This window comes from Mustela lutreola, chromosome 18 (genome assembly GCF_030435805.1).
Source record: "Mustela lutreola isolate mMusLut2 chromosome 18, mMusLut2.pri, whole genome shotgun sequence".
NCBI lineage: Eukaryota > Metazoa > Chordata > Mammalia > Carnivora > Mustelidae > Mustela > Mustela lutreola.
In genome coordinates, this window is record NC_081307.1 from 7,451,760 (window position 1) to 7,475,552 (window position 23,793).

The 23,793-nt window shown below is 37.2% G+C and overlaps 2 protein-coding genes across 3 annotated transcripts in view; both read right to left on the reverse strand.

The window, feature by feature from the left end:
- ADAM32 (ADAM metallopeptidase domain 32) overlaps nucleotides 1-15,539 on the reverse strand; it is a 183,945-nt gene extending 168,406 nt beyond the window's left edge. The window contains exons 1-2 of one of the 2 annotated variants that reach the window (XM_059156118.1): nucleotides 15,355-15,444; nucleotides 14,883-15,057 (exon numbers count right to left, since the gene is read on the reverse strand). In XM_059156118.1, the coding sequence (XP_059012101.1) occupies nucleotides 14,883-14,910 (28 nt within the window). In that variant the 5' untranslated portion in view covers nucleotides 14,911-15,057; nucleotides 15,355-15,444. Of the gene's footprint in view, nucleotides 1-14,882; nucleotides 15,058-15,354 lie in introns of both variants that reach the window. The other variant, XM_059156119.1, reaches the window with a different exon arrangement.
- Nucleotides 15,540-18,097: 2,558 nt separating this feature from the next.
- The window catches only part of ADAM9 (ADAM metallopeptidase domain 9), a 148,260-nt gene continuing 142,564 nt past the window's right edge, over nucleotides 18,098-23,793 (reverse strand). The window contains exons 21-22 of the mRNA XM_059155828.1: nucleotides 21,181-21,248; nucleotides 18,098-19,561 (exon numbers count right to left, since the gene is read on the reverse strand). Coding sequence (XP_059011811.1) covers nucleotides 19,468-19,561; nucleotides 21,181-21,248 — 162 coding nt within the window. The 3' untranslated portion in view covers nucleotides 18,098-19,467. The remainder of the gene's footprint in view (nucleotides 19,562-21,180; nucleotides 21,249-23,793) is intronic.

The following is a 23,793-nucleotide window of genomic DNA, read 5'->3' on the forward strand; positions in this document are numbered from 1 at the left end:
CTTCTCCCGCTCCCCCAGACTCTCCTTATGCTCTCTCCTTCTCTCTCTCAAATAAATAAAATCTTTTTTAAAAAAATTAATTAAAAATTTTAAAATGAGGGGAGGAGTCAGGATGGCAGAGAAGTAGCAGGCTGAGACTACTTCAGCTAGCAGGAGATCAGCTAGATAGCTTATCTAAAGATTGCAAACACCTACAAATCCAACAGGAGATTGAAGAGAAGAAAAACAGCAATTCAAGTAACAAAATCAACCACTTTCTGAAAGGTAGGACTGGCGGAGAAGTGAATCCAAAGTGACAGGAAGATAGACGCCGGGGGGAGGGGCCGACTCCCGCCAAGCGGCGGAGCAACAGAGCACAAAGTCAGGACTTTTTTTTTCTTTAAAGATTTTATTTATTTATTTGACAGAGAGAAAGATCACAAGTAGGCAGAGAGTCAGGCAGAAAGAGAAGGGGAAGCAGGCTCCCTGCTGAGCAGATAGCCCAATGTGGGGCTCGATCCCAGGACACTGAGATCATGACCTGAGCCGAAGGCAGTGTTTTAATCCGCTGAGCCACCCAGGCGCCCCCAAAATCAGAACTTTTAAAGTCTGTTCCGCTGAGGGACATCGCTCCAGAGGCTAAACCGGGCTGAAGCACACGCAGGCTCAGCGTGGCCTCAGGTCCCGCAGGGTCACAGAAGGATCGGGGGTGTCTTGAGGGTCGCAGAGCTTACAGGTATTAGAACGGGGAAGCCGGCTACAGAGACAGAGCCGAGGAGTGAGATCCCGGCTCAGGGTTACCTTGAACCGGTCGCAGGCTCGGTGAGCTCGGAGAGTGGCCGGAGGCCAGGGAGACGGGAGTAATTGGGCGTGGTTCTCTGAGGGCACATTGAGGAGTGGGGCCCCAGGCACTAGGCTCCTCCGGGCGGGAGACCGGGAGGCTGCCATTTTCATTCCCATCCTCCAGAACTCTACAGAAAGTGCTCAGGGTACAAAAGCTCCCAAAAGCAAACCCAAGCGGATTACTCAGCCCGACCCCTGGTAAGGGTGGTGCAATTCCGCTAGGGGCAAAGACACTTGAGAATCACTACAACAGGTCCCTCCCCCAGAAGATCAACAAGAAATCCAGCCAGGACCAAGTTCACCTAACAAGGAGTGCAGTTTCAATACCAAGGAGAGCAGCAGAATTCCAGAGGAGGAGAAAGCAAAGCACAGAACTCATGGCTTTCTCCCCATGATTATTTAGTCTTGCAGTTAATTTAATTTTTTTTTCTTTTTCAATGTTTTTTCTCTTCTTCTGCTAAATTTTTTTTAACTTTTACCCTATTCTTTTTTAACATTTTTTAACTAGTTTATCTAATATATATTGTTTTTTTTTATCCTTTTTCTTTATTCGTTTTCTTTTTCTTTTTATCTTTCTGAACCTCTTTTTATCCCCTTTCTCCCCCCTCACGATTTGGTTAAAGAATATTTTCCTGGGGTTGTTACCACCCTTTTAGTATTTTACTTGCTCCTTCATATACTCATATCTGGACAAAATGACAAGGCAGAAAAATTCACCACAAAAAAAAGAACAAGAGGCAGTCCCAAAGGCTAGGGACCTAATCCATACAGACATTGGTAATATGACAGAGCTAGAGTTCAGAATGACGAATCTCAAGGTTCTAGCCAGGCTCAAAAAAGGCATGTAAGATATTAGAGAAACCCTCTCGGGAGATATAAAAGCCCTTTCTGGAGAAATAAAAGAACTGAAATCTAACCAAGTTGAAATCAAAAAAGCTATTAATGAGGTGCAATCAAATATGGAGGCTCTCACTGCTAGGATAAATGAGGCAGAGGAAAGAATTAGTGATATAGAAGACCAAATGACAGAAAATAAAGAAGCTGAGCAAAAGAGGGACAAACAGCTACTGGACCACGAGGGGAGAATTCGAGATAAGTGACACCATAAGACGAAACAACATTAGAATAATTGGGATTCCAGAAGAAGAAAGAGAGAGGGGAGCAGAAGGTATACTGGAGAGAATTATGGGAGAGAATTTCCCCAATATGGCAAAGGGAACAAGCACCAAAATCCAGGAGGTGCAGAGACCCCCCCCTTCAAAATCAATAAGAATAGGTCCACACCCCATCACCTAATAGTAAAATTTACAAGAATTAGTGACAAAGAGAAAATCCTGAAAGCAGCCCGGGAAAAGAAGTCTGTAACATACAATGGTAAAAATATTAGATTGGCAGCAGACTTATCCACAGAGACCTGGCAGGCCAGGAAGAGTTGGCATGATATATTCAGAGCACTAAACAAGAAAAACATGCAGCCAAGAATACTATATCCAGGTAGGCTATCATTGAAAATAGAAGGAGAGATTAAAAGCTTCCAGGACAAACAAAAACTGAAACACCAAACCAGCTCTACAGGAAATACTGAAAGGGGTCCTCTAAACAGAAGAGACCCTAAAAGTAGTAGATCACAAAGGAACAGAGACAATATACAGTAACAGTCACCATACAGGCAATACAATGGCACTAAATTCATATCTCTTAATAGCTACCCTGAATGTAAATGGGCTAAATACCCCAATCAAAAGACACAGGGTATTAGAATGGATAAAAAAACAAAACCCATCTATATGTTGCCTCCAAGAAACTCATTTTAAACCCAAAGACACCTCCAGATTTAAAGTGAGGGGGTAGAAAAGAATTTACCGTGCTAATGGACATCAGAAAAAAGCAGGAGTGGCAATCCTTATATCAGATCAATTAGATTTTAAGTGAAAGACTATAATAAGAGATGAGGAAGGACACTATATCATACTCAAAGGATCTGTCCAACAAGAAGATCTAACAATCTTAAATATCTATGCCCCCAACAAGGGAGCAGCCAACTATATAAACCAATAAATAACAAAATCAAAGAAACACATCAACAATAATACAATAATAGTAGGAGACTTTAACACTCCCCTCACTGAAATGGACAGATCATCCAAGCAAAAGATCAACAAGGAAATAAAGGCCTTAAATGACACACTGGACCAGATGGACATCACAGATATATTCAGAACATTCCATTCCAAAGCAACAGAATACACATTCTTTTCTAGTGCACATGGAACATTCTACAGAATAGATCACATCCTGGGTCCTAAATCAGGTCTCAACCAGTATCAAAAGATTGGGATCATTCCCTGCATATTTTCAGACCACAATGCTCTGAAGCTAGAACTCAATCACAAGAGGAAATTTGGAAAGAACCCAAATACATGGAGACTAAACAGCATCCTTCTAAATAATGAATGGGTCAATCAAGAAATTAAAGAGAATTAAAAAAATTCATGGAAACAAATGATAATGAAAACAAAATGGTTCAAAATCTGTGGGACATAACAAAGGCAGTCCTGAGAAGAAAATATATAGTGATAACCAGCCTTTCTCAAGAAACAAGAAAGGTCTCAAATACACAACCTAACTCTACACTTAAAGGAGCTGGACAAAGAACAACAAAGAAAATTTAAACCCAGAGGGAGAAGAGAAATAATAAAGATCAGAGAAGAAATCAAAGAAATAGAAAACAAAAAAACAATAGAAAAAAATCAATGAAACTAGGAGCTGGTTCTTTGAAAGATTTAATAAGATTGATAAACCCCTGGCCAGACTTATCAAAAAGAAAAGAGAAAGGACCCAAATAAATAAAATCATGAATGAAAGAGGAGAAATCATAACCAACACCAAAGAAATACAGACAATTGTAAGAACATACTATACGCCAACAAATTTGATAATCTGGAAGAAATGGATGCATTCCTAGAGGCATATAAACTACCACAACTGAACCAGGAAGAAATAGAAAGCCTGAACAGACCCATAACCAGTAAGGATATTGAAACAGTCATCAAAAATATCCAAACAAAAGCCCAGGTCCAGACGGCTTCCCAGGGGAATTCTACCAAACATTTAAAGAAGAACTAATTCCTATTCTCCTGAAACTGTTCCAAAAAAATAGAAATGGAAGGAAAACTTCCAAACTCATTTTATGAGGCCAGCATCACCTTGATCCCAAAACCAGACAAGGATCCCATCAAAAAAGAGAGCTATAGACCAATATCCTTGATGAACACAGATGCGAAAATTCTCACCAAAATACTAGCCAATAGGATTCAACAGTACATTAAAAGGATTATTCACCACGACCAAGTGGGATTTATTCCAGGGCTGCAAGGTTGGTTCAACATCCGCAAATCAATCAATGTGATACAACACATCAATAAAAGAAAGAAGAACCATATGATACTCTCAATAGTTGCTGAAAAAGCATTTGACAAAGTACAGCATCCCTTCCTGATCAAAACTCTTCAAAGTGTAGGGACAGAGGGCACATACCTCAATATTATCAAAGCCATCTATGGAAAAACCCACCGCAAATATCATTCTCAATGGAGAAAAACAGCTTTTCCGCTAAGGTCAGGAACATGGCAGGGATGTCCATTATCACCACTGCTATTCAACATAGTACTAGAAGTCCTAGCCTCAGCAATCAGACAACAAAAGGAAATTAAAGGCATCGAAATCGGCAAAGAAGAAGTCAAACTATCACTCTTTGCAGATGATATGATACTATATGTGGAAAACCCAAAAGACTCCACTCCAAAACTGCTAGAACTTGTACAGGAGTTCATTAAAGTGTCAGGATATAAAATCAATGCACAACAGAAATCAGTTGCATTTCTCTACACCAACAACAAGACAGAAGAAAGAGAAATTAAGGAGTCAATCCCATTTACAATTGCACCCAAAACCATAAGATACCTAGGAATAAATCTAACCAAAGAGGCACAGAATCTACACTCGGAAAACTATAAAGTACTCATGAAAGAAATTGAGGAAGACACAAAGAAATGGAAAAATGTTCCATGCTCCTGGATTGGAAGAATAAATATTGCGAAAATGTCTATGCTACCTAAAGCAATCTACACATTTAATGCAATTCCTATCAAAGTAACGTCCATCTTTTTCAAAGAAATGGAACAAATAATCCTAAAATTTATATGGAACCAGAAAAGACCTCGAATAGCCAAAGGAATATTGAAAAAGAAAGCCAAAGTTGGTGGCATCACAATTCTGGACTTCAAGCTCTATTACAAAGCTGTCATCATCAAGCCAGCATGGTACTGGCATAAAAACAGACACAGAGATCAATGGAAAAGAATAGAAAGCCCGGAAATGGACCCTCAACTCTATGGTCAACTAATCTTCGACAAAGCAGGAAAGAATGTCCAATGGAAAAAAGACAGCCTCTTCAATAAATGGTGTTGGGAAAATTGGACAGCCACATGCAGAAAAATGAAACTGGACCATTTCCTTACACCACACACGAAAACAGACTCAAAATGGATGAAGGACCTCAATGTGAGAAAGGAATCCATCAAAATCCTTGAAGAGAACACAGGCAGCCACCTCTTCGACCTCAGCCGCAGCAACGTCTTCCTAGGAACATTGCTAAAGGCAAGGGAAGCAAGGGCAAAAATGAACTATTGGGCTTTTATCAAGATCAAAAGCTTTTGCACAGCAAAGGAAACAGTTAACAAAACCAAAAGACAACTGACAGAATGGGAGAAGATATTTGCAAACGACATATCAGATAAAGGGCTAGTGTCCAAAATCTATAAAGAACTTAGCAAACTCAACACCCAAAAAACAAATAATCCAATCAAGAAATGGGCAGAGGACACGAACAGACATTTCTGCAAAGAAGACATCCAGATGGCCAACAGACACATGAAAAAGTGCTCCATATCACTCGGCATCAGGGAAATACAAATCAAAACCACAATGAGATAACACCTCACACCAGTCAGAATGGCTAAAATTAATAAGTCAGGAAATGACAGATGCTGGCGAGGATGAGGAGAAAGGGGACCCCTCCTACACTGTTGGTGGGAATGCAAGTTGGTGCAACCACTCTGGAAAACAGCATGGAGATTCCTCAAAGTTTGTATATAGAACTATCCTATGACCCAGCAATTGTACTACTGGGTATTTACCCTAAAGATACAAACGTAGTGATCCAAAGGGGCACGTGCACCCGAATGTTTATAGCAGCAATGTCCACAATAGCCAAACTATGGAAAGAACCTAGATGTCCATCAACAGATGAATGGATCAAGAAGATGTGGTATATATACACAATGGAATACTATGCAGCCATCAAAAGAAATGAAATCTTGCCATTTGCGACAACATGGATGGAACTAGAGCGTATCATGCTTAGCGAAATAAGTCAAGCGGAGAAAAACAACTGTCATATGATCTCCCTGATATGAGGAAGTGGAGATATAACATGGGGGATTAAGGGGGTAGGAGAAAAATAAATGAAACAAGATGGGATTGGGAGGGAGACAAACCATAAGTGACTCTTAATCTCACAAAACAAACTGAGCGTTGCTGGGGGGAGGGGGGTTGGGTGAAGGGGGGTGGAGTTATGGACATTGGGGAGTGTATGTGCTATGGTGACTGCTGTGACGTATGTAAACCTGGCGATTCACATACCTGTACCCCGGGGGATAAAAATCTATTATATGTTTATAAAAAATAAAAATTAAAAAAAACCTCTTGCAAATAATGAAATAATTAAAAAAAATTTTAAATAAACTAAAATTTGAACTGACTAGAATTTTGATGATACAAGAAATTCTTAATTTTAAAGGTGTGATCTGGGGCACATGGGTGGTTCAGTGGGCTAAAGCCTCTGCCTTCGGCTCAGGTCATGATCCCCGGGTCCTGGGATCGAGCCCCGCATCAGGCTCTCTGCTAGTCTGCTTCCCTTCTTCTCTCTGCCTGCCTCTCTGCTTACTTGTGATCTCTGTCTGTCTAATAAATAAATAAAATCTTCAAAAAAAATTTTTAAGGTGTGATCACAGTACTGTGGTTATATTTCAAAAGTATTTTTTTGTCATTTAGCAATACATAGTGGAATATTTAGAGTTTAAGTGATATGTCTATAATTTGCTTCAAATAATGGAACACAGGAAGTTTTGAGGAACACACACAAAAAAAAGAACTGGCCACGAGTTTATAACTGTTGAGGTGGGCTCTTTATACTCCTCTACTTTTGCAATTCTTTGAAATTTCCATAATTAAAATTTTAAAAAAAAAACAGTAAAGGTCAAATAGCAATGGAGTGATATCTCCAAAGTGCTACTGGAAAAATAACTGTCAACCTGAAATTCCATACCAAGCTAAATTGTCATTCAAGAATGAAGAAGATATAAAGATATTTCCAAGTGAACAGCAGACATTTTGTCACTCAGAATTCTTACAAAAAAAGTGCTAGAAACAAAGTAAGCAAAGAAAGCAGTAAACAAGGGAGAAATCTAAAGCAAACCTAACTGAGTAAACAGGAATAGAGATGATGGCTAATCTTGGAAACAATAAATAAAAATGGCACTACATACTAAATAACAATAATATGTAAGAAGATGAGGGTGATGTCTGAAACCTTTTTACGGTCATTGTCTTTTTGGAAGATGTTATATTCTTAATTTTGGACTTTGTTATATTACTATTAGAAATACAAAACACGTAAGACAGGAAATGAGTTTTTAAATATCCTCATATAAAAAGCATAATACATAGAAAGCATAAAATATCACAATAGATTTAAATACAAATATACCTTCCCTGAGAGCTGAATGGCTTTTCCAGTTCACTACCTGCATCTGGAAATTTCAGGGCCCAAGGGCTATTTTAATTCTTAAATAGTCGCTTTCAATATAAGTACTACATACTTTTAAAACTGTATAAAACTTTTTAAAGTCATAATTTTCAAATCTTCTTTATTTCTGTGTGTTTTATATTTTGGTTACTTGGCCCCTTTCAGACAAATAATTTGCAAATATTTTATGTCCAATAATTTCTTTGCCTAACTCTTATTTCTCCCTTCCTCTCCTCTCATGTCTCTCTCTCTCTTTCCCTCTTTCAACTTAATAATGGCAGCTTTGAGTCTATCTAGAAAAACGTATGTCCATACCCTTAATTAGAGCTCTGCCCTGAGTAACTTTATCTAATTGAGTTTTACTGACACATTGGTATTCAAACTTTTTAAAATTCCATTTCTTAACTATTTAGAATCTAGAATCAGTCACTTTTTAAAATCCTGAAAGGTTCTTAATTTTTTGGATTTATTCCCTATCATTTCTTTTAGCAAACTGGCCAATTGTTTGCTGAAATTATATCCTTCTCTTAACACTTTGCCAAATCTGGGTAATTAAACTGACCTCCACTGCAGAAAGATAACATTCTGTTATCTAACTTCTGTAGAATGCAATCAATCATACAGTTTACTGTAACTTTATGAAATAAAACTATGAAATGCTTTGTAACTTCTAGTTGGTTTCAATTTTTTTATTAACATATAATGTATTATTTGTTTCAGGGGTACAGGTCTGTGATTCATCAGTCTTACACAATTCACAGCACTCACCATAGCACAGTACCATCCCCAATGTCCACCACCCAGCCACCCCATCTCTCCCACGCTCCTCCCCTCCAGCAACCCTCAGTTTGTTTCCTGAGAGTCAGAGTCTCTTATGATTTCAATTTTTGTCATCTACTATCCATTACCACTGTTCATTGACCAGCTGGTCAATCAAGGACATCTATTTTAAGTTTGGTATGACAACACTTTTCAATTTCTATATAAGTCAATTTAGGCTGACCAGGTTATGGAATGATAATAAAGAAAATATTAAAGCCTTGGTGACTTAACACAATAAAAGTTTATTTGTTTTTCATGTAAATTCTGATGAGGGTCACCAGGAGCTCTCACTGAAGTAGTGACTCAAAGATCCAGGTTCCCTCCAACTGGTAACACCATAAACTCAGCTTATGGCTTCAAAGATGACTATGGTATCAGAAAAGAGAGATGGAAGAAGGAGAGCAACTCTTAATTGCCTTGATCCAAAAATTGCACACATCATTTCTTCTTAACCTCATAAGCAAGAGATAGTTTGGGAAAAGGCCGAGAAATGTAGGCAAAAGGTGGATACTCAATGAGCATTAAAGAATGCGCCATGAAAAAAGGAGAGAAAATATGTATTTACAGCAAATGTTAGCTGAAGGAAAGTTGATGTAGCTATGTTAATATTAGCATAAATAGACTTCAATGGGTCAAAAGCATTTTAGTAATAAACAGAAACCATTATGAATGCAAATGAATGAAGCTGGAACTCTACTTCACACCATATAAAAATTAACTTAAAATGGATCAGCAACTTAAATTTAACAGATAAAACAATAAAATTATTAGAAGAAAAGACCAGAATAAATCTTCATGATTATAGATTTGGCAATGGATTCTTAGATATGACACCAAAAACACGAGCAATATAAGAAAAAAATACATATACTAGATTTCATCAAAATTAAAAACTTTTGTGAATCAAAGAACACTCCCAAGAAAGTAAAGACAGCCTACTGAATGAGAAAAGATACTTGCAAATCATTTCTCTGAAATAGGTCTAGCGTCCAGAATATAAAAAGAACTCTCACAGCTTGACAACAAAAAGAACAACCAATTTTAAAAACAGACTGAACACTCATTTCTCCAAAGATACACAAATGGTCAATAAGCACATGAAAACATGCTCAATATCACTAATCATTGGGAGAATGCAAATCATAGCCAAAAAGAGATAACATGATATATCCACTAGGAAGACTATAATCATAAAAAAAAATAAAATAAAAATAACATGTGTTGGAAAGATTGTGTAAATTTGGAACCTCTGTACTCTGCTGGTAGGAATGTAAATTATATAGCCACTATGAAAAACAGTGTGACAGTTCCTCAAAAAAATTAAAAATAGAACTACCATATGATTCAGCAACTGCTCTTCTGAATATTTTTGCAAAAAAAATTGAAAACAGAGACTCAAACAAGTACATGTCCATATATGCTCATGGCAGCATTCCTCACAATATCCCAAAAGAAGATGCAAGCCAAATATCCATCTACAGATGAATGGATAAACAAAATGAAATATATATTTATCCATTTATATTCCACACAATAGAATATTACTCAGCCTTAAAAACTGTGACACCTGCTACAACATAGATGACTATTGAGGGAGCCATGCTAAGTGAAATAAACCAGTCACAAGAAGAAAAATACTCCACAATTCCAGTTATATGAGGTACCGACTATAATTTAACTATAGTCCACAGAGACATAAAGTAGAATGGTGGTTTCTATGAGCTGGGGGAGAGGGAAATGAAGATTTAGTGTAAAATGGGTACTGAGTTTCAGCTCAGAAAGATGAAAAAAGTTCTAGAGATGGATAGTGGTGACAGCTACACAACAATGTGAACGTACTTTATGCCATTAAACTGTACTGAAGAATGGTTAAAATGAGTACCAAACAGAAAGCATACAGATGAAAAATACAATAAGTTAACTGAAAATTTCAGTAAAGGGTTTTAACAGCAGACTAGACATACAAAAGCTAAAGGAGTTCATCATTATTAGACCAGTCTCACAAGAAATGTTAAAGAGAGCTCTTCACGCTGAAACAAAGGATAATAATTAATAACACAAAAACATAAGGAAATAGAAGACTCACAGATAAAACTAGAAAAAAATCTACAAAAATAAAGGGTAACTGAATATAAATATTTTCGTCAATGAATTTCTACTTAAAAAGCAATAAACTATAAAAATCAGTGAGAAAAATAGTTAAAATGGTAAATTTTATGTTATGTATATTTTATCACAATTTATAAATTGTATAATGGGTATAGCACTTCCATTTTGCAACATAAAAAGGCCCTACAGATAAGTTACACAATAATGTGGATGTACTTAACATTACTGACCTGTATACATTTAAAAATAGTTAAGAAAGCAAGTTCGCAGGAAACCAGACTAATAAATAAAAATCAATCACTTTCTTACACATCAGCAATGAACAAGTAAAATTTGAAACTTAAAATGCAATGTCATTTATATGAGCATCCAAAAAAATATGACTTAGATTAGTCCATGTTCATGGAGAGTATAACTCAATTCTGTCAAAATGTCAGTTCTTCTCAACTTGACTCTATAGATTCATTACAATCTTAATGAAAATCCCATTACCTCATTTATTCTAAAGTTTATATGGAGAGGCAAAAGACCCAGAATAGCAAATTCAATACTGAAGGAGAAAAATAAAGATGAAGACTGCCATAATCTAATTAAATGACTTGCTATAAAGCTACAGTAGTCAAGAAAATGTGGTACTGGTCAAAGAATAAATAAATAGATCAATCAAACAGAATAAAGAGCCCAGAAAAAAATAAAAAGCCTACATAATATAGTCAACTGATCTTTGATAAAAGAGCAAAAGCCATACAATAGAGCAGATAGTCTTTTCAATAAGCAGTGTTAGGACAGTGAATTTCCACATACAAAAAAAAAAAAAAAAAGTCAGACTTCATTAAAATCAACCTCAAATGGATCAGAGACTTAAATATAAAATACAAATTATGATTAGGTATGGCAATAATTTTTTAGATAAAACACCCATAATGCATGAAGAAACAAATGATAAGCTATACCAAACTTCTGGGATGCCTGGGTGGCTCAGTGGGTTAAGCCTCTGCCTTAGGTTCAGGTCGTGATCTCAGGGTGACAGGATCAAGCCCCACATCAGTTTCTCTGCTCAGTGGGGAGCCTGCTTCCTGCCTCTCCCCCCCAACACCTGCCTCTTTGCCTACTTGTGATCTCTTTCTGTCAAATAAATAATTTTTTTTTTTTAAATGAAAAACTTCTGCTCTGCGAAAGACAATGTCAAGAAAATAAGATGACAAGTCACAGACCACAGACCAGGTAAAAATATTTGCAAAAGGCGTATCTGATTAAAAAACTGTTTATTCAGGGGCGCCTGGGTGGCTCAGTGGGTTAAAGCCTCTGCCTTGGGCTCAGGTCACGACCCCAGGATCCTGGGATCAAGCCCCAAATCTGGCTCTCTGCTCAGCAGGGAGCCTGCTTCCTCCTCTCAATCTGCCTGCCTCTCTGCTTACTTGTGATGTCTGTCTATCAAACAAATAAATAAAAAAATCTTTAAAAAAAAAAAAACTGTTCATTCAAAATATACACAGAACTTTTTTTAAAAAGATTTTTATTTATTTAACACATAGAGAGCAATCACAAGTAGGCAGAGAGGCAGGGGAAAGCAGGCTCCCTGCTGAGCAGACAGCCCGATGTGGGGCTTAATCCCAGGACCCCGAGACAATGACCTGAGCTGAAGGCAGAGGCTTTAACCCTCTGAGCCACCCAGGCACCCCTATACACAGAACTCTTAAAACTCAACAATAAGAAAATGAAGAACCCAATTTAAAAATGGGCAAAATACCCGAACAGACATCTCATCAAAAAAAAAAAAAAAAAAAAAAGAGAGAGAGAGAGAGATGGCATATAAGATGAAAAGATGCTTTATATCATATGTCATTAGATAATTCCAAATTAAAATGAGGTACCATTACATACCCATTAAAATAACCAAAATCCGTAACACTGACTACACCTAATGCTGGAAAAGATGGGAGGCACAGGAACTCTCCTTCATTGGTGGGAGTGCAAAATCATATAACCACTGTGGAAGATAGCTTGGCAGTTTCTTACGAAACTAAACATACTCTTACAGTATAATTTCTTACAAAACTAAACATACTCTTACATACTCAACAATCCTACCCCTCGGTTTTTACTCAAAGGAGTTGAAAAACTTTGTCCAAACCAAAAACCTGCCCATAGATGTCTCTAACAGCTTTATCCGTAACTGCCAAAACTTGCAAGCAATCAAGATATCCTTCAGTAGGTGAATGGATAAACTGGTACATCCAGATAATGAAATGAAACTCAGTCCTAAAAAGAAGTAAGATATCAAGCCATGAAAAGACACAGAGGAACCTTAAATGTATATTTCTAAGTGAAAAAAACAACAACAATATGAATGATTCCAAGTATATGACATTCTGGAAAAAGCAAAACTACAGATACAGAAAAAAAGTCAGTGTTGTTGGGAGTTAAGAAAGAGGGAAGTATGAACAGGTTGAACACAGGATTTTCAGGACACTGCAACAACTCTATATACCACAATACATGTCATGACATGGATACATGTCATGATACATTTGTCAAACTCAAAGAATGTACACAGGCAGAGTGAATCCTATGGTAAACTATGGACTCTGGGTGATATTAATATGTCACTGTGAGATCATCGATTTTAACAAAATACCAAATGTAACAAATGTGTGGATGTCAATAGCAGAGGGAGTATATGTCTAAGGATAGCATGTATGGGAAGTCTATATTTTCCTCTTAATTTTGCTATGAACCTGTAACATTCTAAAAAAACAAGTTTATTCATTTTTTTAAATTGTTAGGATGATAAATTTTGTTATGTGCATTTTACTATAATTTAAAATTAAAAATTATAAAACAAAGGTACTGCATTAAAAAAAAAAACAAACTCATGAGCAAAATATCCAGAGTTCAAGATCCCGTGAATTCTTAATAGAACATATTCTGAAAAGTTCAATGACATTTTTTAGACACCATGCTGCAACTAAGTTTTATCATTTGTCAACTATTGATGTAGTATCCAAAGGATACTGGTAATTATCTGAAAAGGCTATTAAAATACTCTTCCCTTTTCCAACTATATAAGCTGGATTTTCTTCATATACATAGCAACAGATTCAATGTAGAAATAGATACGAGAATCTAGCTATCATCTATTAAGCCAGACATTAAAGAGATGCAAAAATGTAAAATCATGCCAGTGTTCTAAATTCTTGTTTCAGAAGATAGTTATTTTTTACATGTGTAACTTATGTTACATATAATAGATCTGTTACTGTCATTTTTTAAAAAGAATTTTATTTATTTATTTGACAGACATGGATCACAAGCAGGCAGAGAAGGAGGCAGAGAGAGAGAGGGGAAAGCAGGCTCCCCACTGAGCAGAGCGCCCAACACAGGCCCCATCCCAGGACCCTGAGATCATGACCTGAGCCGAAGCCAGAGGCCTTAATCCACTGAGCCACCCAGGTGCCCCTGTTACTGTCATTTTTAAGTGAATTAATAAAAATTCTTAAATTTCTATATTAATTTCCAAAATTACGAATATTAACCGACATAAAATGTAAGCCAAAGCTCTTTGAGAATTTCTATAATTGGTAAAGAGAAATTGTTTGCAAACCACTGCATTAAAATATTGCGTGTTATGGTGAAGATCTATGTCCCCCCAGAATTTCATGCTGAAGTCCTAACCCTAATGTAATGTTATTTAGAAATGGGACCTTCGGAAGGTATTTAGGTCTAGGGGTGGCCAAGAAGGTGGATCTCTCGGGATGGGATTAGTGCCCTTGTAAGAAGAGAGAGTTTGCTCTCTCTCCCCCCACAAAGAGGCCATCTTAGTACACAGCAAGAAATCAATGGTCTATTAACCAGGAGGAAAAGACCTCACCAGACCCCCACGATGATGGCATCCTGGGCTGACTTCCTATCTTCAGAACTGTGAGAAAATAAACTTCTGTTATTTAAGCCACCCGGACTAGGGTATTTTGTTATGGCAGCTCGAGGTCACTAATATAGCATGCAATAGCAGAAAGACTGGTAACAATCCATAAGTCCATTAATAAAGAACTGGCTAAATAAACTGTGCTACCTCCAAACAAGGGGACGCTGGGCCCATGCGCTGACCCTGACACCGGAGGGCAAGAATCAGAACAGTGTATAAAAAGGGAAGAAAAATAAGAACGTATCTAAAACGTTTGCTTGCATCTAAACCACCCCTAATATATTTTAAAATTTTGAGGCTTCTTTACACGGTTCTTTGTATCCTGTCATAATGTACCTTTGTCACAGCACAGGAGCCGCTGCATTTTTTCCCCTTAACTGAAGGACAAATTATTTCGCAGGTATGCCAGACACGTTACGTCGGAACAAATGGTATGGGAGGACAGTACTGCTTTTGTTTCCGTCTCCGTCTGGATTTTGAGTGGAGTTCAAGAGGCTCTGGGGTGCTGCTTCTGGTGCAAGAAACGTTGGGGCAGTTCTGTGAAGTGCAGGAAAGACCTACAAGAAAGGCCACCCCCACCCCAGATTCCAAAGAGATCTGTCCTTGAACTCATCAAGGTTCTCTTTCCCTCTGGGGAGTCCCTTCTCTATCCCTACAGAGCCCCCCCCAAAAAGCCGGGTTCCCAGGCTACCGCGGGGACCTCAATGGCGTTGGGCCACCATGCGACGGAAGCAGATCCTTCTTGAGAGGAGGGAGAGAAAAACCTTCGTCTCACAGACCCCGTGTAACAAGGTCTCCGCGGCCTTACCGGGTCCTGAAGCCAGCAAGCCAAGGAGCCCAGCCAGCAGCAGCAGTAGGCGGAGCATGGCGTGGCTCCTGGGCTCCGGGAGCCGACTGAGCCGGCGACAGTTGGGGGCGCTCGGAAACGCCGCGGCCGCCGCGCACCCGCGCGCGCTCGTGGGGCAGAGGTCTCGCGGGGTCGCTGCGCCCACGGGCGCGCCGGGCAGGCCGGTTTAGGCGGCGAGGTGGGCGCTCCCTGCCCCACGGGGATGCTCGTCGCGGGCAGGGAGCGCCCACCTCGCCTCCAGCCTAAACTTCTCGGGCCTGACCGAGAGCCCGCGCCGTGCGCGGGTTTATCCCGCCGCCGCTGCCGTCGCAGTCGCGGTCCCCCACCAACCTGAAAGAACTAACGCACTGATTGTAGTCTGTTCTGTAGCACACGCTTCCAGGTGTTTAAAAAGACGATCGTGCAGTACTTTCTGAATTTAAAACTATATGCACGCACACACTCATTATTTACTAAAGCCGGGTTTCTTAAAATTAAAAAAAAAAGGGGGGGGTGGGGGGGGTGCAGAGGTGTGAAAAAGATTCCAAAAAGGGGAACGTGAGAGTCTGTTATCTTTGAAAAGAGTCGGCCACGGTTGTTTTCGCCCATACCTGTGTCTACTTTTCCTCCAATCAATCTGGTTCTTCACAAGCCCTTGGCTAGAACTCACAGGATACCATTCTCTTGTTCAACCTCTTCTCAGTACTGCGAAAACTTACGCATGTAGTGAATGAGATGGAGAAAGATTCTCAGCCCGAGTTCCAGTACGTATGTCCCAGCAGAAAAATTTGCTAAATTCCAAGCCCAAACTGACACCTATTTTCTGCTACCCCGATCCTTTGGCCACTATGACTTCTCGTCTTTCCTAATAAACATTGCCTTATTCCCTGGGACTGCGATGCCTCCTCCCTCACCTCCAGTCTCCAGCATATGCACTATCTTTTAATTCTTTTGAAATACCAAAGAATGAATTAATAGGTAATGCTTCTATTAACAGAAAGGCAGACACAGAAACTGAAAGGCTGGGTGGCAACACAGAAAAGCTCACTTTTAGGGAATCACTAGATCTAAAAGTTTCGATGCGATTTTACTGATGCATAAAATTCAACAGGCCTATCTAAACCTAAAAAGGATTAGCATGAGCAAAAACAAGGCAGCAAAAATCTACACTCAGCTTGTATCCCAACAGAACAGCCAATGCTAGACTAACACTGTTTCTAGGCAGTAGTTGAGTCAAAAGCTGGTTTCATCTTTCTTCATAGTATTAGAAAAACAACTACAGTAAGTACTTAGACCTGTAAACTAGTGGTATTTTGAATGAAATTCTGGTTTATTTATTGTTTCTCTTCTTCAACCTTTCCTGTTTAAATCTTTCATAGAGCAAACTTTATAATATTCTTGTGTATATAGTTCTCCCCAGAACAGGAGTTAGATGTATGATCCAGAACGTATGTATCACAGTGCTTAATGATAGCTGCAAGATCGTAGAGTTTCAGTAAACATTTATGGAATGTAATATAATAGGATTTGTGCTTAGAAAACTTGGGCTGTGCTTAACTATATGGTTAGAGACCCAGGCATATGCTTGAGAGAAGGGAAAATGCAAAATCCTGAGCAAGGTAATTTTGTGACCATATAGTCAAACAGTGATATCAAAGTCACAGGTAATTGATCTAATTAATCAAATGTCCTTAGCAGGCAGCAAAGAAGCCCCTTAATATTTGCAAATTTTGAAGTGACATCTATGGCCAAGAAACTTAACAATTTTTAACAGCAATCCAGAATAAATCAAGGAAAACCTAGATGAAAAGCATGGAAAACATATATACAAAAGTAAAGGAAGTTCTGACTGATCAAAGTCTTTTAGAAAAACTTTCTAAATACTCAAAAATCCAAGGATTTATCTAATTCTGAGAAAGGCTTTCAGTTATATAGTTAAAATATAACCAAGATTTCAGTGATTCAAATTATAGTTGCAAAAATTAAGACTATATGAGAGAAAGACACAAACATTTTAGTCTTATATTAATTCATTCAGAGATTTAAATAAAATGAAGAATCTTCATTTGGGATTGTTTACAATTTTTTTCAAAAAAGGAACATACATTAAAGACTGTGTTTACTTCATTAATGAGTAAAGTGGTGAGGTATTAAAGCCAGCTCAAAGGAGAAGCTAAAGATCAGGAATATTCAATTAAATGTGTTACTGGAGGAAAACAGGGAGGGACGTCAGCTGAACCTCTGCAGGGTTTGCATTCCCATCAGTTATCTACAGTGATAAAACTATTTTACTATTGTAAAATAGTTCCTATGGAATCCTATAGCCAGGGAAGGGGAGTTCTCTTCTAGCTCTCTGTCTAAACTCTAGACAATGCATACACTGAAGTACAAATTTCCCCTATATTTCTTATATCTTGTTGTCCTTTTTATGGACTGCCTGGCCTGAGTATTTGTCCACCCACATCCTATATGTAATTTTTAGTATATACCAGACTGTTAAAATAATGTATCATCTTCAAAGAACTTAAACATCTCTCTTCTTCAAAACTAATCTGTTTTCCTTTAATAACAAAAAAGGCACTGTGCACAATTTGGCAGAAGTCTGAAAATTAGTGAGATAATATCTAAAAGTTTGACTAGTAGTTTTATCTAGAACTAGTATGATGTTTTAATTAATTAGGTTATAAAAAGCTGGATATTTAGGAAGTTACTGGGCGACACAAAACAGAATTTCAAGTCTTTTATTTACTGCAAATGTTATATTTGTATATGTATATATACACAAACAAAAATTTTTGAAAAACTAATGAAATTCAGTTAATAAACCTATTATTAAATTTTATTATGAAAGGTTATGAAAATTTTTTGAGTGTTTAAAATTTCACCATCCATATCATTTTTTCCCAAGTAAAAATTCATTTTTTACACAGCTGGAATAGTTAACTCCTACACGCCTCACTAATTTTTTTGCTTTATCTAAGAAAAACCTTTTCTAACTTCTTTTCTCCAGCCTAATTTCTTTGAAAACATTAGTTACAACAGAGACATGATCCAGCACACCTTAGTAAATGTAAACATTCTAAATCATATTAATAGCAAGCTTTGAAGTTTCAGATTTTAAACTTAAAGTGCTCATGAAATTCTCAAGTGGTTTTATGACATCTCAATTTGACTGAATATTATAAGAGCTCCTGCTTTGTCACAGAAAGGTTTCAACAGCATATCTGATTAGTTCTATTAAATACTCCGTACCTTAAAGTTTATTTAAAATAATGCCATTGTAAAAGAATGCCATGCTTTAACATGATTCGTAATAGAAATTCTATTATTAAATTAATTTTTCTAATATTCATTATCCATAGATAGACCCATAGACTCTATTATCTCTAGAATCCATGGAATCATTTATCCATAGAATAATCATAAAAATGGAAGACAATAACTGTGTGTGAATACACACATACACACTTTTAGTATACTCTGTACTCTCAAAAACAAGATGATGATATATAAATTGTGGGTTTTGCGCATTCTTCTGAAGACAGAATATTCCTTTATTTGTGTAATGAATGAGATAGACAAGATTCTAGCATATGATGATTATTAGTCCGTGCAAGATGAAAAATATTAGATATTACTGACAGCTAATTAGTTTTCACAGGTATTAGATAATCACATGTTCAACCAGAAACTACATTAATGGCAACTAAGGTCAAAATTCAGAATTACATTTAAGCACTTAATGACAAAACGTAATTTAAGAATCATTACAATACCATGTTTAAAATAACATAATCCATGTTTGGTGGGTTAACCTCACAGAATGACTGAATAAGACTTATTCAGTGGTGGAAATGGAAATGTTATTCTAAATGCCCTGGCTTTTTACTGCATTTCTTATATTTCTCAATTCCCATTACTCAATTTCTGTTTTTCCGTGTTAGCGAAGTTTGTTTTGTAGTATTTTGTTTTCATTCATAGTTGCAGCAGGAAGAAAGGCTTTTCAAGAAAATATCAGGAAAAAAAAAAACATATTAGCTCAGTTCCCTGAAGATGTTTGCAAAAGTAAAGGTAAAAAAAAAAAAAAAAAAAAAATCAAGTGAGAGAACTATATAAAGGAGGTGCAGGTGCAGGACGAGCAGGAATTAAATTTCCCTGAGATGATACTTTCGGTTGTGGTGGAGGTGGCCTGTGAGGGGGAAAAAAAGACATTTAATTATGTGTTTCAACTGAATAAAATACTACTACTTCATTACAAACCCAATGTAACACCATCTATAACACTGCTGACAATTCTTAAGAGTACATTAGAAGTACATTACATTCTGAGATTATTATACATCTTATATGCAAAGGTTAAAGGATGCAATCGGCATCTAAAATGGCATAACTATCATAATAGAGTAATGGTATTCTATATAATCAAAAATATATGAAGGTTCTGGTTTATATATTTTTAAAAGGAATAGCACACGAAATTGAAAACTATAAAAGACAAGTAAGCTCACTAGCTCCGTGTATACAAATAAAGCTGAAATTCCAACTCATTCAAAACTAACATCCACTCTGAGAATCAAACCTGCCATGACTTCTATACATGTCCTTCACCTCTATACCCTTCCTCACCCTCTTCATTCAATTCTAGGATTCCTCTACTCCACTAACACACCAGAACATTACCTGGTGAATATCTGTCTCACAATTTATATAACTCTGTCTTGATGCGCAGCCACTCTTATTACATTAAAGGTTCTACAGGAGGACACTCCTCAATGTTGCCATTCAGTTGCAATTTGAAGGATTTCGGGGGGTGAGAGGGATAAGATGCACTTTATATATTGCAAAATATCATAATTAATGTTCCTCCTTGCTGATTTTAAGCCCATCCATTTAGAAGTGAAAGATATTTCTGTTTTTGAACTCACATATGATTCTTTCAATAAAGTTTGTAGTTCTGGGCTGAAAGTCTCAAACTTAACTATTAACTCAATGACATAATCATTAGTCATTTTAAAGTCTGTGTCTGATAATGCTCCTCACTAGATTACCCTCTGAGTTTGTTTCTGTCATCTGTGGCTTTTCTTGTTTTAGTCACATTTTCTTTTCTTGTAGATCTGCTCTTTTGACTGGAGCCAAACATAAAAAATTGTTGAAATAAGTTAAGGATCTAGTTTATCCTTATTGCTGGGTCCCAACACAGTGCCTGGGATGATTACCAGGCTACCTCCTCCTTGGCTAGGCCCCAGTTTTTGTCCCCTCAGTCCTGTGAATTTGTTGCAAGCTCTCCTCAGCTTCCTAGTCTCTCAGTTCTCATGTTCAGAATTTGTAGCCACTTCCAGGACAGAAAAGTGTTCCCCAACAGCTGGGATTATGTCTAGACTGCCTCCTTTCCTGGGCCCCCCACACTTCCTCCTCATTTCCTTGGTAGTTCTCTCAGGCCTTCAAACATGTATTTTCTTACACTGTCTAGCTTTTCTAGCTGTCCCTAATAGGAGGGCTGGTCTAACCCATCTGGTGTGCCATTGCTGGATATGTTAAAGGCCCCTGCTGCTGAATCTTACATACACCAAAGGCTGCAGCATCATTTGCTTGTCTTGCTCAGGCTTCTTTAAAATTTTATGTCGACACTGCACTAATATGACAAAACTTACATAAGAAGTTCTTAAAAACTTTTCTAAAAATTGTGTTCTATCTAACCACTGGCAAGAAATACCCTGTACTAAATTAAATACAAAAGTCAAATATTTGTATTTAATTTAACCCTGAGTTTTATTCTGGTAAAGTAATCTAAGTGAATTCACTTCAGACCTTGATGGGAACTGCTGAGGCTGCTTGGCTGCATAAGTTGGTACTGGAAATCTGTTTGCATAGATAGGCTAAAAAGGAAAAAACAGTTATTACCACAATGCACTCATAAATATGTTTTCTATACATAAAGTGATTGATATATTTTAAATCAGTGAGTAGATGATTTACAATGCTGGTATTTAAAAATATTTTGCATTTTCAACATATCTTTGCCACTGAATGTAGAATACTTAACTCTTTTCAGGCTATATTTTGTAATTCAATAATACTATTTATAATCTTGGTTCCAGTCAACTACATTAGTTAAAAGATAACATATTTGCTATACCAATATACCTATTTTTAAAGACTTATTTATTTATTTGAGAGAGAGAGAGAGCATGTGTGCAGGTGGAGATGCAGAGAGAGAGAGAGAGAGAATCTCGAGCTGGTTCCGTGCTGAGCATAGAGCCCAGTACAAGGTTCAATCCCCCGACCCTAAGATCATGACCTGAGCTGAAACCAAGAGCCAGACACTCAAATGACTGAGCTACCCAGGTGTCCCTACCAACATATTTTAAATAAAATCTTCCAAAAATGTATTGCCAAATCTGTTTGGTACCTAACTAGTACTGTAAATACTCCTAATTTACAAACCTTAATTTTGGGATTCATGATATTCCTTCTTTGACAAGATAACTGAAATAAGTTCTATAATAAAATGAGAGATTATGATAAATAAGAAAGTAAAAGTAAGAATATTTTTCACATTTCACATTAGGAAAAGTTAGGGAGGATCAGATGGAATTAATAAATCACCGATGATGTGATCTTGACCAAGACATTGTCTGCTATCTGCTGTTCTTTCCTAAAGCTATTTGACAGGCAAAATATGCCGAGTGTAGGGAACCTCAGAGGCTCAACTGGTTAAGCATCCAACTCTTGATTTCAGCTCGGGTCATGATCTCAGGGTCATGAATTTGAGTGCTGGGTATTGAGCCTACTTAAAATTCTCTCTTTGCCCCCCACTCCACCCCACCCCTGCCATTTGCATGCTCTATCTCCAAAAAGAAAAAAGAAAAAAAAAATATATATATATATATATATGCACAGCGTTGGGGAAGAGCTTGAACATTCTCTGGGTCCTGCTGTAGAACAGGTAGTCTATTATTTTGCCCCATAGAATACTTGCTTATACTGTAAAAACGGAGAAGGAACATAAGAAAATATCCCATTCCCTTTTCCACCAACCCATTATATGTTTTCAGGTAATATATAGACCTAGAAGACAAAACCTGAAGCCTGAGTTGGATGGAATGCTGAATTAAAGACAAAACAGAAAGCTGAGGCCCCTAACAGGCAATATCCTTACTGGATTAACTTAATAAAGAAACATCTGTCCCAAAGAAGAGTGGAGAAACTGCCTAAACAGACCTTGGTACTGGTAGAAGGCAAAAAAAAGAAAACTATCTCCCTGGGAAATTTCTAACCATACAACCATCCTCTCAAAGGTTTGGGGGGCCAGAGTTCCTAACACTTGTGTGACCCAAAGAAACACCAACAAAAATTTTAATTTAAAGGCACAGAAGATGGACCATGCCCCCAGGCATGTAGCCAAGGGAAATACATACACTCTCTGTAGGAACTCACTGTAATTCAAGACTGAAATAATTCTTCCATATAAAATTCAAAAGATTGCCAGTTTACAATCAGTATCACAAAGCACACTAGCAAACATGCCATTGCAAGAATCAGTAGAAATAACAACAGAACCAAGACTACACACATTAAAATGATCAGATAAAGGACAAAAAGTAGGTATTTTTATATGTTTAAAGAAATGAGTGCTTTTAGAAATTATAATGAAGCCACAAGAAACTATCATAAATGACCAACGGATTTGAATCTAATTTATCTAACAATGTATCTAAAAACAAGCAGAGGGGAAAAATGAAATGGGGCAAGGAGGAAACTGAATCAGTCCCCAAAATAGAAGAGGCATTGTGGTGTGGGGAGAAAACAGAAGAAACAAGAAAACAAAGAGATCATAAAAATCATATGGTAGAAAAACTATTTTAATAACTGTACTCAACATAAAGTCTCCAGTTAAAAGAAATATTTTTAAAATTTTTTTAATTTTTAATAGAAAACATAAAAAGGAAAATTACATGTAAAAAGATATAAATATTAAATAAAAAGAAAAAACTGATATTGCTGTATTAATATTTTAAAAATGGATCTGAGATGAGAAATGCTCTTTCCCAATCTCATACATAAATACCAACAGCCAAAAGCCTTTTAAAAATAGCTATCAGGAACTGCTTTAAGGATGTGTCATAATCAACATGAAAAATGTCACTGGAAGACATGGGGAAATATTTAAATATGCCAAGGAAACTGAAAACTTTTCCCCCAAAATCAGGAATACAAGGATGCTTGCTTTTACCACCACTATGCAACATAGTACTGGAAGAGGTAGCCAAAACAACTAGAGGAAAAAAGAAAATAAAAGACATCCAATTTGGAAAGAAGCAATGATACCTCCACTCACCAATAACACGATCCTATATAAACAAAAAAAACCTGAAGGGTCCACAGCAAAGCTAATAGTACTAAGAAATGAATTCAACAGAG